The sequence below is a fragment of the Pelmatolapia mariae genome, linkage group LG6 (assembly GCF_036321145.2).
Source record: "Pelmatolapia mariae isolate MD_Pm_ZW linkage group LG6, Pm_UMD_F_2, whole genome shotgun sequence".
Lineage (NCBI taxonomy): Eukaryota > Metazoa > Chordata > Actinopteri > Cichliformes > Cichlidae > Pelmatolapia > Pelmatolapia mariae.
Genome location: NC_086232.1, coordinates 34,648,284 through 34,664,126, shown reverse-complemented (window position 1 = coordinate 34,664,126; position 15,843 = coordinate 34,648,284). Strand labels below are relative to the sequence as shown.

The 15,843-nt window shown below is 41.2% G+C and overlaps 1 protein-coding gene across 1 annotated transcript in view; it reads right to left on the bottom strand.

Moving 5' to 3' along the window:
- Positions 1 to 15,843, bottom strand: part of pkd1a (polycystic kidney disease 1a) — a 72,891-nt gene that overhangs the window by 37,464 nt on the left and 19,584 nt on the right. Inside the window, exons 5-19 of the mRNA XM_063476696.1 lie at positions 15,494 to 15,675; positions 14,901 to 15,148; positions 14,151 to 14,411; positions 13,846 to 14,014; positions 11,417 to 11,594; positions 8,783 to 8,997; positions 7,464 to 7,585; positions 7,217 to 7,367; positions 6,200 to 6,462; positions 5,604 to 5,984; positions 4,856 to 5,338; positions 4,627 to 4,758; positions 4,049 to 4,224; positions 3,279 to 3,409; positions 88 to 2,711 (exon numbers count right to left, since the gene is read on the bottom strand). Of these exons, the coding sequence (XP_063332766.1) occupies positions 88 to 2,711; positions 3,279 to 3,409; positions 4,049 to 4,224; positions 4,627 to 4,758; positions 4,856 to 5,338; positions 5,604 to 5,984; positions 6,200 to 6,462; positions 7,217 to 7,367; positions 7,464 to 7,585; positions 8,783 to 8,997; positions 11,417 to 11,594; positions 13,846 to 14,014; positions 14,151 to 14,411; positions 14,901 to 15,148; positions 15,494 to 15,675 (5,716 nt within the window). The remainder of the gene's footprint in view (positions 1 to 87; positions 2,712 to 3,278; positions 3,410 to 4,048; positions 4,225 to 4,626; positions 4,759 to 4,855; positions 5,339 to 5,603; positions 5,985 to 6,199; positions 6,463 to 7,216; positions 7,368 to 7,463; positions 7,586 to 8,782; positions 8,998 to 11,416; positions 11,595 to 13,845; positions 14,015 to 14,150; positions 14,412 to 14,900; positions 15,149 to 15,493; positions 15,676 to 15,843) is intronic.

Below are 15,843 nucleotides of genomic sequence, written 5' to 3'. Positions count from 1 at the left end.
GTTTTTAATATATGTTTTATCTCATATCTTGAGTAAAACTGACTTGTTCTTACAATGTACCTTATCTACCTTTTTCCTTTACGTTACCTGGTTGTGAGCAGTGAGGTTCGCATTGTATGTTCCCACCCTGCTGAATACGTGGCTGTAGATCGTATTAGGCTTAGCGTAAACAGTTGCATCGCCGCTGATGCTGAGAATCAGTTCAACGTCCGAACCTGCTGCCATGGAAATATTGAAGTCCACCTTTTCATTCACTGCTACAAGCGTCTTACTTGCCTTAAAGTCCAACTTATAAATCCTTTCCTGAACAAAGAATTCCTTTGAAAACACTTGCGAGCTGACACCATTGGTGGCATTCAAAGTAACATTTGCTATCTTTGGCTCCTGAAAAATTACAGACGTTTTCTTTCCCGTTTCTGTTTTTCCATCCAGCAGCCATGTCCATGTCACATTGGTTCCTGTCACTACCTTCCCCTGTAGAAAGATGATGTCACCCGTTGCTATGTAACTGTCCTGAGTCCCATTAGTGACTGAGAAGTTTAGGCCAGAAATTACTTCCTGGACACTGACATGCTTTGACACAGTCTTTGAGCTAACTTCATTAAAGACCTCCACAGTTACTTGTTTTTCCCCAATAGTGTTGAAGGTGTGGGTCTTCCAGGGCATATTCCACTGCAGAGCATGCCCATCTACAGACCAACGATACCGTAGGTCTGAGCCTTCTGTAGTCAGTACTGTCAGATTTACTAAAACATTGACTGCCACTGGGTTTTTGCTGATCTGAAGGTGCACATCTCCAGCTGGTTCTAGGAAGCGGATGGTTCTGTTGACAGACAGCTGGCCCAGAATGTTGGCTGCCCAGAGTAAGATGATACAAGGACCAGGCTTGGGAAAATTCAGTTGAACTGTTTTCCCAGTTTTGTTGAATGAGCTGTCAGGGTCTTGCTCTCTGATGATGTTCCAAGTAAAGGTCATGTTGGTGCCTTCCTTTAATCCAGCTTGAAGTTGGAGACCGCGGTTTGTAGGGAAGCAACAACCATCCAATCTGGTGCCTCCCTCTCCGCCAGTCTCCTCTGCCAAAATCTGCAGCCCCTCCAACTCACTTTGGACAAACAGGAAGATATTTGCTTGTGCTGTTCCTACATCATTCTCTGCTGTCACAATGATGTTGAAAGTCCCAACTGAATGAAAGGTGTAATACATGGTGTAGATCCCTGGGATTGAGGTACAGTGGTCACACAGTATCCAAGAGTACCGCGCACTTGACCGATCGCCCTCCTCCATTTGGGCTTCAAAGGTGACTCGGGTGTTGAGAGGGACTTTTACCAAGCTTGCATTGACTCTCAACCCACTGATTGGTGCAATCACAATAACTGTTAAAGTAGTATCATTCTGGCTAACTGTGTTGGCTGCTTTCAACGTGATAGTGTATTTTCCAGAGATGTTGTAGGTATGAAGGATATTCTGTCCTGTAAGCTGATTTCCATCTCCAAAGTTCCAGGTGTAAGTGACATTGGAGGCCAATGAAGAACTGAAAAAAGAGTATGGTGCTCCAAGTGTCAAATTATTACACTTTGTGCCATTATGCTGAATGACAATTGGTCCAATGGGCATCAGAACCTCAATGACAGCACTAGCATTAATGCTGGAGATGTTATTGAAAACATTTACCGTCACCATGTAGAGACCTGGGTTCTTAAATGCTGTCACCATACTCCCTGAACCATGAATGAGCACAGGGTCTTCCTCTCTACCAAAGTCCCACTGATAACTGTAGTTAAATTGAGGTTCAGCTCTAACCCAGAATTGTATTTCTTCTCCCACAGCGTAATGGGATTTCTCAGTGGTAAGGCTGATGTTGATCAAAGCTGGCTGCACACATACCCAGGTAAAGAAATTGGCCTGGGTGGTCTTGTTGACACCAGTGGAAAGGAGCAAGGATAGGTGGTAATTCCCACTTGCCAAATAAGTGTGAGAGACTCTGGGGTTGCCACGGTGTGTCTCATTGGGACTTCCGTCCCCAAAGCTCCATTCGTAAAGGTGAGCTGATGCGTTACCAGACACCCAGGCTTGAAAGTTGACAGTGGTCTGTTCTCGGACACATCCGGAGGGCTCCATTCTTATAACTTGGAAGACAAACACCTGAACTGGAAGGATTGTCCATCCAGAGCTTACAGCATTCATAGCAGTCACATTTACTGTATAGTTACCATCTTTCGTATAGGTATGTGACACGTTAGGCTCAGATTGAGTATAAATTTTTCCATCACCCATTGCGAATGTCCATGTGATGTTGTTACCCGAACGAAGGTGTGCCCACACCTTTGTAGGACTGTGAAGCTCTGTGGGAGAAGTGCTTTTAGCTGTTAGATCTTCAATCTCCTTATAGACAAACATCTCAGCACAAGCACTATTAGAGCTGATGGTGTTGTTTACTGAAACACAAACAGTGAAGTTGCCCGACTCTGTAAAGGTGTGCGGCACACGGCGACCTATTTGAGTGACAGAGCCATCTCCAAAGTGCCACTCATAGTGAATTCCATACGGTGTGGGCAAAGGGTGAGCCTCAAAAAAAGCTGATTTGCCAGCGAGGAGAAGTGCTGGCTCCGTCTGTATATTGACATGAGTGAGGATGCTGTAGACGCTCATGTTGATGCTCTTAGTGACGTTCTCATAACGATTGGAAACTGACACCAGTGCGGTGTATATTCCTGAAAAAAAAAAAAAGAGGTGGGAATGGGAAAATCATGAAAAAAGATATTTTCTGTACATGTTTGGATCATAAAGTTCTGTGACTCTGTCCACAAACAAATAAAAAACATGCATGATTTAAATTTAGCTTAAATTTAACTTCTGCACCTCTTCCAGCTCTTCAGTTATATTTTTGGATTTTGCTCCACTGAGCTGGCTCAGAGGTCCCAATCTGACCTCTTGCATTTAGGTCTGAAATTTCACCATGCACCTAAACTTTGCCAGTCAGTCTGATAACTTTGGTGTAAAACAGATTGGACTTTGATGTTGAGAATTAAAAAACAGTCTTCAGTGGAAGAACTAGCAGTGTAACAGTCCAGGTGCATAATCAGGAACATGCTTCTTTTGATGTATTCAAAACAGCTGTGAAATGTCCAATATGCATAAAGAGACAGCCCTGAAGGGGAGAGAGGCTTCAACTTATATCAACCTGATTATCATAACTTGTAAGCTATTATCTACTTTCAGGCTTAAAAAAACAAAACACACAAAAATAGGCTTTTTTATTTCAAAGCTGTTATTGTTACCTGGCTGAGAGTAATTATAGGTAATATTGTTGCTTAGGAGGACTTGATTAGGTGAGTCTTGACAAAAGAGGGAGGAAGAGTAGGGAGGCTTGTATTCAAATTCCTTATATCCTCCATCACCAAAAGACCATCTGCAACATGACACAATGCAAAAACATTATCAGAAATCTACAAATAAAAAAAAGCAACATTCTTTATGTCGTTTACGGTACCAACAAAGTGAATGTGTAAACAAGGTTATAAAGACATAACACGAGTAATACCAATACATGCACACAAACACAGGCGCACTAACTGGAGAGATGGAAAGTGGGAATCTTTTCTGACGATGCAATAGAGGGTTTGGATGAGGCGAAGTGGAAACTGGAACTGAGGAGGCCTCTCAGAACCAAAAATGGTGAGAGTGCAGAGAAACTAAGTGAGAGAGTACTCCAAAGTTGGTGGGATACAAAGAGTGGAAGAAAAAAAATGAAGAAAAAAAAAGTAGAGGGGAAACAGCCGCACAGAGGGGAAAATTCTTGTCAGCAATCTTCCCTAACCGCACAGTTATAAATCCAAGGCTTCTCTTTGACTTGACTGCTGCAGTGCTATTATGGCACACAAGAAGAGAAAAACAGAAAAGAAGAGCAAAGCATAAGAGAAATAGAGAAAACAAACAAACAGTTTTTCACTCAGCCTTAAAAATATAATAAAAGTAATAGAGATAGAAATGGGCAGTTTTGGGATCACTGTACATAACGCTGTCCATCTATCCACCCTGGTGTTCATACCGGAAAGTGGCAGAAACTGACATATCCATGACCACCGAGGCAGTAAGAGTCTGAGTGGAGCCCTGGGGGACCACATTTGGCACTCCCCTGACTGTGAGGTTGACCATGGGCTGGAGCCGGTCTACGGTTACGTTGAAATGGTCTGTGAGCGTGCTGACATGGTTCATGGCTGTCACCTGGGAAGATAGCGCATAGTCAGTATGACATTAGGCTTGTGTCACATCTGCATAATAAGCTGTTACAACGACAACCGCTATGTTATTCTGATAACAAATCACACAGTTCATTTCTCAGTTTAAAATTCATTTCCCAGACATTTATTGGCTCCAAATTCGAAAAGATGACTGTCTTCGTTCTCTGTAGCTATTTTCACACATTCACTGCAACACACTACACCTCTGAATTTTTCTAGACCTTTATGACAGAGGTGCATGCGCGAACACAGCCTATCTGATGCAAGTGGTATCAAAAACAGATGTTTTACATATTAATTTATTTTTTAAAAATGGGCATAATGTGTCCATATTTAAGCCCAGGTGTGACAACAGTTTGACTTAATAGATGAGACAGAAACTTACTGTAAGTTTGTAGATAGCAGCATTCTGGTAGATGACATTGAGGACAGTGTTGTAATAAGTGAAGTAGGGCTTGTCATCCACTGTCCATTTAAATGTGGGGTTGGAGCCTTCAAGCACTGATGCTGTGTAGCTCTACAATAGACACAGAGCATAATGCAGGGTATAAACACGAATTATGATCTCTTCATAAAACTGCCATTCAAATAAACCTATAAGCAAAATAACTCACCACAACTGACTCCATCAGTACCCTGCGTGCAGGATGTGGCTGCACCACCAATCCTCTCAGTGGCTTTTCCAGGTGAACAATCACTTTCAGGCTGGCCTCTATTACATTATTGTGGGCTTCCAGCTCCACCTGCACTGGATCCTTGTGTTCCTCCATTTTCAGACTCAGATCCAGCACTGCAAACTGGCTGGGCTCTGCAACCACACCCCCAGATCCTGAGTTTGGCCCCAGCTGACAGAGTGCTGGATTGGACAAAAAATCCAGGGGACATTCAGACTTGAAAGTGGCACTATGATTACTGCCACGCCAAGATACCGTTGTTGGGTCGCGAGACTGCACACGGAGTAGAAGCCGGGTGTCATCGGACTGAATGTAGAGGGTGCCATTCTGCACAGGGGGATGGAGGATTGTCAGGCCCAATGGAGCCACCACCCGCAATGCGCACGATGCAGAGACTGAGTACGACGGTTCAACAGAAGTCACCTGAAATGTAAATGCATTTTATTTAAATTATTACTATTAAATACAAACATGAAAAATAGGTTAACCACTCTAATAAATCTGCTAAAAGATAACAGCCAAAAACTTCCTTAAATGTTTAAAACTTAAGTATCTTGCAACATTGGTGTTATAGGAAAAAAAATACTAATTCTAACACTTCAAACTCCTCACTACAGGTTCCATCTTCTTTAGTGGCCTCCACCTGTGTGTAGAAATCTCTCACATGCATGCTGTGTTGATGGCTTACCAGCAGGCTGTAGTTTCCAGGTTGAGGAAGCCCAGCAGACAGCTGCGATCCCTGCAGCTGAGTCGTACTCTGTGCCATATAGAGCACTCTGACAGGGCAAACCACTTCCTCCAGCCAGCCTGCTTCGCCAGTCTTCACCAGTGTCTCTATGTCGAGCTCCGGGTCAGGCAGAAGGTCAGGGTCATGGTCAGGTGAACTGTCTGCTGGGAGTCTGGTGTTATTGATCCAGAACCACTCCAATCGTTTAAGACCTAAAACAGGTTGTCGCCATGGTGACTGTGGGGAAGACTGGCAGTGAAGCAGGGAGGATGGACCGGCATCATGCTGCAGAGCGATCACATCACCACGTGAAACCAAAATGTCCTCCAATCGGTCTTTTAACTGTGAGAAACAGGGACCAGAAAGGTTTAAGTTAAAGGCAGATAAAAATTAGATACCAATTTGTCTTTAAATATGTGTCTTTACTGAACACAGTTTTAGTAGTGACCTAACAGGCATTGCACAACAGCAGCAATCATTTAACTGTTTATCTATTTTGATTGTATACATCCTCAAATGAAGTCACTGATATTAGAAGCAAAAGCGAATCCTCTCACCAGCACATGTAAAGCTGATCCTGCCGGCAGAGCGAAAACCACCTCGTACTGTAGGATGTATCGGGGCCTAAATGTCCCAGCTGTCAGGTGCTGAACAAGGGTGCAGTTAGGACAGGAAGATGGTGGGCAGGGATTAGAGAGGGGCAGGCACCGACCCTGGAAGGGACACCACTGCTGTAGTCGGGGGCAAGAGGATGGATCACTGCTCTTGGTGTCAGTTGAGACACAAAGAGCTACCGGGGCACATGCTGGGCCTCCGCAACCTAAGACAAGAAGCTTTGTGTTATTTCTTAAAAATGAAATTTGTACATGCAGCAGTGTTGTTCAACTTCATTGCTATTGAATACGCAGATGGGTAGTTACATAACAATAACGATTTTTCATTAGCTGCTCATATAAGTATGAAGGTGCAAAAATGTAGATTAAAGCAAAGAATTACTGAATGAGAGATATTAAATCAAACAAGAAAATCTCGTTAAAGCAAGTCAAAAATTGTGCACTTGTGGAACAGGAAAGTGAAAGATGTGTGTGCATGTACGTCTGGGGTAGACTAAATTTGCCATCAGTGTGATTAATACCAAGCTACATTATCCTATTATCTCCTCCATCTCGTTCCCTGCCTCACAGGCTTGAAATCAAAGTGCTTTTGGAAAACATGCTCACATGTCTTTAACCAGCTGCCTCTCTCTCAGATTCTTTGATTCTCATGTCTTTCTATTCTACATCTCTGCAGTTATGTCTCAGTGGACCTATGCACACGTCACTGTGAGTCTGCTGATTGTAAACGAGGACAGGAAGTGCTCAAAACTGAGGTGACCTTGTTTGTTTGATTTCCTTCCCTTCATGTTTTACTATATTTTCTGTCTCCATGAAAATTTTTATTTTCACATTCACCTACCTAACAATTTAAGACAAGGCTGGTCAGTGTGTTTGACTAGAGGTGTGGGCTCAGGTGGCTTATATGTTTCTAAACACCTGTCGAGTGTATATTAGTGAGTTTCTGTTCGTGTGACTCACTGGGGAGCAGCAGGTGTGTGCCGTGATAATGACAGCGAGGTCTGTATATCTGAAATCGGACGTTGACTTGTGAGCTGAGGTTCTGAGTGACAAATTCCAGGGAGGACAGACGACCTGCCTGAACAAAGCTCAGTGCAGGGAACAACAGCATCTGAGAAATAAAGCAGAAACAGCTTAATGAAATAGACTCTGGAATGAGTCTGACGCATAAAAAAAGGAAAGATATTAAGCTGAGATATCTCCTTACCTCAATGACACCGTTGGGAGGTTGTGAAACAGAGTGGAGTGTGGGTGAAGCACTGTGGAAAGGATTATGGGAAGGAAACACAGCCATGCCAACCATGTAGATCCCGGCATCTGGAACACGGACTGGAGAGGCAGAAGAAGGATGCATTCAAGGTGACAAAAAAAGCACAGAGGATAGAGGAAGTAACAGATTTCAACAGGCAATTTTTTTGAGATTTCCAGGTACTTTGCTTACTTAAAAAAATAAATAAAATAATAATAATAATTCACCATAGTGTATGTCTGTATGTTTGCTTGCATGTTCTCCATCTCCTGTGCATAATGCAGGGGTCTGGTAGTTTACGCAAAAAAAAAAAACCCCTCTAAAAACCTTCGACGTTAACAAATAACCATAATGAAAATTGGCATACCAAGCAAACATGTCCATGTGTGCCCATAGTGGGTAGCTGTGGGTGAACTTGGACCTGTGCGGGCAGGGCAAACCCATACTTATCCCATGTGGGCCCCAAGTGGATGTGCCCACACAGGGCCCACAACAGTTTTGCCGCTTGGGGCTCCTATGTGGAACTAGGGGCCCACTGCACTTTCTCCCTTTGGGCCTCCAAGAGGGAAGCTAAGGAGGGTAGCCCACTGCGTGCTGCCCATAGAACAGCTAGGTGGGCCCCTGGGGTTACTATGGGCAACCAAAGACCAAGTAAATTATTTGACAAAATTTGAGGGATAATTTTTTTGAGTTGATAGCTCCACACTTTGGTGGTTTACACATTTGCATACCAAGTAAACGTGTAAACCAGCCTTGAAGGAGATACATATTTCTTTTGTGGTTGTGTCAGGGAAACAATACAATGAATATCTTGCAAATCAAATGTGTGCCACTGCTCTGGTAACCCCTTCTTAAACACCTTGTGAATAAGCAACATTTTTGATCGACAGTATGCTCCAACCTCCATATCAGTTAGAGGCAGTAATGCACCATAGGGCACATATGGGCATTGGCCCACTGTGGGCCCACATGGACCCCTAAAAAAATAAGCTGTCTGGGTGTTTAGGTAGGTAGGAGGGAGTTGGGTATTAAATGCTCTTCACTTTCTATAAGTGACACTTGAGTTTAGTGCCCAGACACAAATGGTAACTTTATTCTACTGAGGTAATAAATCATTTAAATAGGAGATGTCTGGCTAACCTTAATTTGCATACAATTCTAGGCGCAGTGGGTAAAATTGCATTAAATCTGTTCCTCAGTTTTCATTTCATTTCTCTAATCTAGTTATGTGAACTGCTTTATATTTGGATTATGAGACAGCATGTCAGTGAGCTTACCTTCGGCAGTGTACTGGCACATATACGGCCGCTTGGCATTGCATTGGTATGGACTGGTCTGACCGCGTGCTTCAAGGAAGACGCACACATTGCCACGAGAGCTCGTCAAACGAGGATGAAATATCTCCTCTCCCTCCTGCATCTCTGATCCGTTCACCCAGTGCAGCTTGCCAGGGGTGTCTATATCACTCAGGCCCAGCCACACACCTCGCTCCCTGGTGCAGAAACAAATAGGTAATGCACAGATTAACACTGAATGATTGACATTTAGCTACGTGACTTGAACCTCGCACCATCTTTTCAGAATGCACACAGGAAGACACACATAACAAAGATGAGAAAAAATGAAATGCAGGAAAAAACAGAAAAGTTTATTTTCTTTGATGATGCCTGACAAAGAACAAAACCCGACACAAACCTCTTTACAAAACATTCAGAAGTAAATGAGTTTGACTCTTAATAAGTGAGAATGAAGTCTGCCAATTGTGCTCTCAATAATCAATGTTTGCAGGGCACAGAGACTGAAAAGTGGTTTTGATTGAACCCTGGTGGGATAATACGGAGATACTATGTTAGATAAATTGGATTTTGGCTCAATGTGTCCATTAATGGACCTCGCCGCTCCTCACTTTGATTTTCCTTCCTCCCACGCACAGTTAACTGAAAACAAAATGGCCTTCCCTCTAAAAGAAAAGTCAGCGTGATACTCACCATGATCTAAGGACAGGGGGAAACAAATCAAACATTTTAGGCATTTTGTTTGAAGCAGGTTTAAGCCATTTTCTGATATTTTCCAAAAATCACCTGGATAAAAGTAATTTCCCTTTCTTTCCTTTTCTTTTTTTCCCCCCACTTTTTGGGATTTTTCAAAACACCTTTGATAATGACATCAGAACGAGTGACCAGCGGTTACACAAAGGCAGAAAAAGAACAAGAAAACGTCTTTGTCGCAAAAAACAAAGACAGATTCTAAAAAAAGAAAGAAAGAAAGTTCCTTATATAAGAGAGGGGTGGAGGAACACATGAGCAGAAGAGGATGGCGGGGATAAGCTCCATCTGCAGCAAGTTTTTTTCTTCTCATCCCCTTTGGTATACGAGTCCTACACTCAAATTAGCACACAAATGTACACACACAAAAACTCAGATTCCTACGGTGTTAACGTTACAATGCAGCTGTGCTTTTACAGATGTGTTTTTGTGACCTTCTTACACTTAAACACAAAACACCGAAAGCCTTCAGACCAGTGCGAGAGCAGAATACTTTTACAAAACCAAAGCAAAGCCAAATCCAGAGCTTTGTTCATATACATGTACAAACGTACATGCAGCAAAAAAGTGTATCCTATCAATGTGAATGAGACAAAAAAAATGAGACAGGGGTCACATTCAGTCAAATAAGGATAAGTTCACACACAAACACAAACACACACACACACACAGAGGAGGGGAGAAAAAAGACAAACACATTTTGCATGCACCCTTTTCCAAACCATGTAATTCTGTGAGTGTCAGTGATCGAAAGTTTAACATCTGTTTTCAGTATTTTTGTCTGTTTTGATACTTTTTGGCTGTCGTTTCAGCAAACAGACTGGAACATAGCTTTGTTTGAGTTTGTCACCGAAATAGGGAAGACGAACTGTGTGAGCTGGCGGTCCCTCCAGTGACACGATTTAGATACTTGCTCAGAAATAAGAGCCGTTTACACCTTTAACACATCCCTTTTTCCTTCCCATTCCTGTGATGTGTTCGTGGTGCAGACATGAAGTTTCAGTCGCTGAACTTAAGCTGGCTACAGAAGAGGGACAAGCAAAGATTTAGTATTGTTTTTTAAAATTGAAGCTTTAATTTAAAATGGAGCTTTTCAAACAGCTCAACAATTTATTGCAGTCTGTCACAAAACTCTGTGAGCTAAATGCGTATTTCCCATGGTGGGAAAATTGATAAGGTCTGAGACTGATAGATGGAGACAGATGTATGAAAGAGAAGGAAAGGAAGGTGGAAGAAGAGGAGATTATCTTCAACAGTAAGGACTGCTCAGAGAGTGACATTTTATAGACTGAGCTGAAGATGAGAGGTGAAACGTCTTCAAGAAACCTAAAGAAGTCCAGTTGCTTTTCTTTCCAAGCTCCTTAGATTACCATGACCTGGATGAATGACAACCTACACAAATATTTTGTAGACTGGAAACTTAAATCTTAAATGTAATATCCTCTTTTATTTTAAGGTCTTTAAATCAGATAGTGGTGATGTTCTGATAAATAATGTTTCTGTGAAACATCTAAAAACAAATTTAGGTATACTGTAAATTCTACCTTTTATAATAGCTCTAAAGTGTCTATAGTCTCCTTTTACCTTCATGTGTATTCAGTTAGCTAAATCCACAAAGAGCAGGGAGTATTGGAGTAGCTGCACAGGTCAGCTGATCACAGTCCCTACAGGAAGAAAAATTTATTGCTGCTCACAAAACAAATTCTTATGTGACCAGGCTGTACTGCTACACCTGCTCTTAGGGTTCCCTTGGTAAAAATGCACAGATGCATTAGTTCTTGAGGAAAAAGATTAACTGAAATTATTTTCCTGTTTCAGTTTGTGAAACTTGCATTTCTGCAGCCCATAGAAAGAGAAAACACTCACTGTGTGAATTTGGTTGCCAGCAGGTTACGCAGCTTGTCACTCCTGACTATTGCCAGATCCCCACCGCGGTTCAAACACTGTTTTCGAGCATCAGTCCAGCTCAGCTCTCCTGGAAGGATCTGGAAACAGCTCGAGGACTCGTGATCATGCGTCGCATCTACTGGACAGAAAGGAGAGGCTGGAAGGGAACAGAAACATGAATGTTGTTTAACAAATACTCTGAAGGTATTCTTTCTGGAAATAAAAAAAGTGCAGCTACTATTTCATAACTTAAAGAAACCAACTTAAAACATGCTGAAGTACAAAATAACAGTTAAGTTAGTAAAGTTAGTCAGTTGCATATGATTGCAAATCAGTGTGATCAAATAATATTTCTCATTAGGAATGTGTTTATTTATTTTATTTTTTACTGGCCTCTAATATTTGTTGTAGAACATGCAGAATATGTCTCTCAGTCAAAGTCTTCGTTATTTACGATATAAAAAGAGCTACAAAAATCTGTAAAAAAATTTGTTTAGAGACTTCATAGTGAAAAAAAAAACAACCTGAAGAGTTTCTAAAAGCCTCAGACAAACAGGCAAAAAATGTAGAGACAAGAGATGTTGATATATGGGTGCAAAGTAAAGGACGAAGGGGGAGACAGATGAAAGACGCGGGGCCTGACTCACATCTCTAATGTGCAAACACAAACACTCCTTGGCTGAGACAGTAGAAAAAGGAGTACTGGCATTTCTTTCCTATCATAATGAATTTGTCCTTCAGTAAATCACATTAGTTTCATAGACTCTTTGGCACTTTGTAAAAATTCTTTCCCATAATATCTCAAAGAAACAAACCAGTGAAATGAGCAAATAACAGTTAAATATTACATTGTGAGAAATTGTAAGGGAGTGTCTTAGAAGAAGAGAACGAGTATAACAATGGTGGAAAATGGAGGAGAGAGACAGTACTGTGCAAAAGTCCTGCGTTACCGCGCTTTTCTTTATAATTTGCTAGGAAATGGGAGATAGGTGCAGCAATTTATTGAAATGGGTTCCTTATTATGTTTTTCTATCCAGGTATACGATTACTGAATATGCAGTGTGTTTGGGATCATTATCATGCAGAAAAATTAAACCAGCCAATCAGAATTCAGCCTCAAAAGTTAAGCAAAGATTTTGGATCAATATCTGACAAAATACTTTGTCAGTATGTTGTCATAATTCATAAATTCTTAAGGGCGTGACTTTCAGATACTGTTAATCTACAGTGGACATTTTTTTGGCCTTGCTTTTGGCCTCCATTTGTCAAATTCCCTCTCATTTTTTAAGGCCACACTGCACACCTTACAGAAATGAAGAGGTTTTGGGTGATGCAAAAATACAACCCTATGTCTGCCAAACTGTGTTATTTTTGGCATTTTTCATAACTTCAAGCAAAGAAATGGGGACAAATTATTTGTTCTTGTGACAGGCTGCTGGTAACAAAGTGCCTGGAATGAAAATGAGTGAAAAAGCAGAAAATTTACAAAGAAAAAGTTGACTTTTAGACTTTTAAAAAATCCCGGAGAACTATTTCTGATGACCATTTTAAAGCACAGGAATGTCTGGCTCCTTGGAAACAAAATATAAGAAAAGAGATCTTTCTCAAGACTTTTGTCCAGTAGAGTGTATAAAGTTTATAGTTTATATAAAAGTTGGTATGTCTGTGCATGTGTGAAAAAGGAAGGTGAGCGAATAACAAGTGCATAACTAAGACTAGACTGAACAATCACTTGAATGAGAAAACTTTGAGCTCAGATTGTAGAGTGCAGACACAAAGCTACAAAGTTTAAACTGACAAATATAACCAATTTTATACAGCTGTTTTGGCACACACAAAAACACATACATATATATACATTTAATACTAACATGCTCAGTGCAAAAAGGCAAAATCCAAAGACAAAGTTAACAACTAGCTGTAAAACTTAGTAGGTCCTGCCACAGCTGATTCCCATCAGATGGCTACAAATATACAGAACAAGTGCTACTGTTAGACCTGTTGGCTGGATGTGTCCATTTCCTCACAGATGTACCATACAAATGCTCAGCTACAGTGTCAGCGCTTCATTCATAACTGTGCATAACTGGTTTTTGCTGTTCCCAAGTGCCCAAAAAGAAATGCTTTCTGGTAATAATTTTGATCGTGCAATGTTGATCTTTTATTACTGCCAAATTTCTAATTACAAAATATTAGCAGATTAAACAATTTAATCTTCCAACCAGATGATGGTAACTCCTGTAAACATTTATCCTTCCAGTTTTCCAGATAACCCCCACAGAGAAGCATTAAGCTAATGTTCAGATTTAATCAGCAGGGGAGAAAAAACTAATTGGATGTTGATGATCACGAGGAGCTCGAAGTGTGTGAAATTTCAATAACTGAGATTGTGTGTTGGTATACTTTACCTTTGGCAACTTGGACATCATCTTTCGTAATCTTCCAGTCTACATTCAAGCCAACTGAGCCCCAGCTGACAAGTTTGAGTTTCAGACTCCTATTGGCCACAACAAGAGGTGGACAATGCAGCTCTAGTTTGGGAGGAAGCGTTATAGTCACCTCCCCACGTGCAGACACCTGAACACACACAAGTAACATTTTAAAATCCAAACACACACAAAGTTTCTTTCTTAAAAAAAACTCTTTGAACATACATAAAAAAATTCAGCCTGGATAAACAGAAGGTTTAAAATCCTGTTCTTTTTTCTCTCACCTTCTTATGTCCCGCCAAGGCCGTCAGACTGACTGTATAAGATCCTGGAAGTCCATATTTGTGAGCTGATGTGGTGCTAACGGTTCCTGTGGTGTTGGCACGGGGTGAAAGGTCACCAAAGTCCCAGGACAGCGTCACAGGTGTGACAGAGGAGTTGGCGGTGAAAGTGACGTGGTTGTGAACGCTTTGCGGCTGGAGAGGAGTCAGCGAGACCGAGAACTCCACCACAAAGACTTCGCGAGCCAGAGCCCACCCACATTTCTGTGAATTAAAGGAACCCATATGAAGAAGAGCTGGTTTTGGTGTTAATACATATGCATTTAAATAAAATAATAAACAATTTTTCCCATTAATTGTTAAGATAACTGTGGTTTTCCTATTATTTCATAGTTCTGAATAAAATCTGAACATTATATATAAACTGTTCCAATTTAAATAAACCATTATTACATTGTTATTTGGAGCTTTAACTAACTTCTATTCCAGATTTCCTCTGCACAGCACTCTTCAGGATATAGGGAAGTCATTCAAACCACAGAGGGAAGTTGTTGTTTAGCTATTGAAATTTTACAGGAAATCCTGAATGTTGTATAATCAAATGAGGAAACAGCAAAGAAAAGGAAACTGGATCTCCAAAACTTTCTTTTTAATCAAGTGACGGCTGACTTACAAAGAAAATATAAAAATGTACATAACGGAGCACCAGAGGTTATAAACCGAGTCTGACAGAGCAATAATCTTTACACAAACCTTCATCACATCGGGGTTCGTACAGGCAGCAGAACACTGAGACGTGCTGATATAGTTGGGGTCCGAGTTTTTGCTGCAGAGGCATTCGTGCTTCTCTCCTAAGCCCCCATACCGATGCGATTCATTGAAACACACACTGTGACACTGTTCCCGTGTCAAGTTTCGGAATGTGGAGTAGGAGAAGATAACAAGTTCACTTCGTCCCAGTCCTCCACTGTTGCTATCCTCAAGGCACGCAGCATACAGACCTGAAGTGGACAACACAGGTTTAAATCTCAAAGCCTTTCCAGACATATGAGAGCACGCTCTGCCTTTATCATAAATAAAGGCAGAGATGTTTTATCATAAATCTGCATAAAGTCTGCAAAATACTACACAATAATGTTTGTTGTTTTGTCTGAGGTAGAAAACCAAACGGACTAAGTATTTCACCTTTGTTTTATCTTCAGTTCATCGAGTTACTTTTCAAATATAAGTCCATGAACTATTTATTGTATGATGTATAAGCACTGAAAAGAGCAGGAAATGATTTCTGGTGAATTCTATAATGTGCATGTTTTCTTTTAACTTCACAAGATGATGAGTATATTTACCTGTATTTGTTTTCATATCACAGGTGGGCAGTCTGACATTGAGTAAAGGCTGATCTTGGAGGTCAAGGGGGTGGCTGCAGCGCAATTCATTTGAGCGTCGAACTTGCACCCCTTTTTGCTGGAGACAGCTGACAAATCGGAACAGCTTACAGTCACACTCAAAGGGGTTACTGCTTAGATCACTGGAGAAGAGACGGAGACAGACAAGGAGACCGAATCATTAACTGTTAAACATCTCAACAGTCACAAGGTTGCCACTGCTAAACTGTCATCATGCGGGGATGACACATTTATAAACCATTAAAGCTGCATTAATATGTGCATAACCAACAAGTAGCCTCTCTCTAATA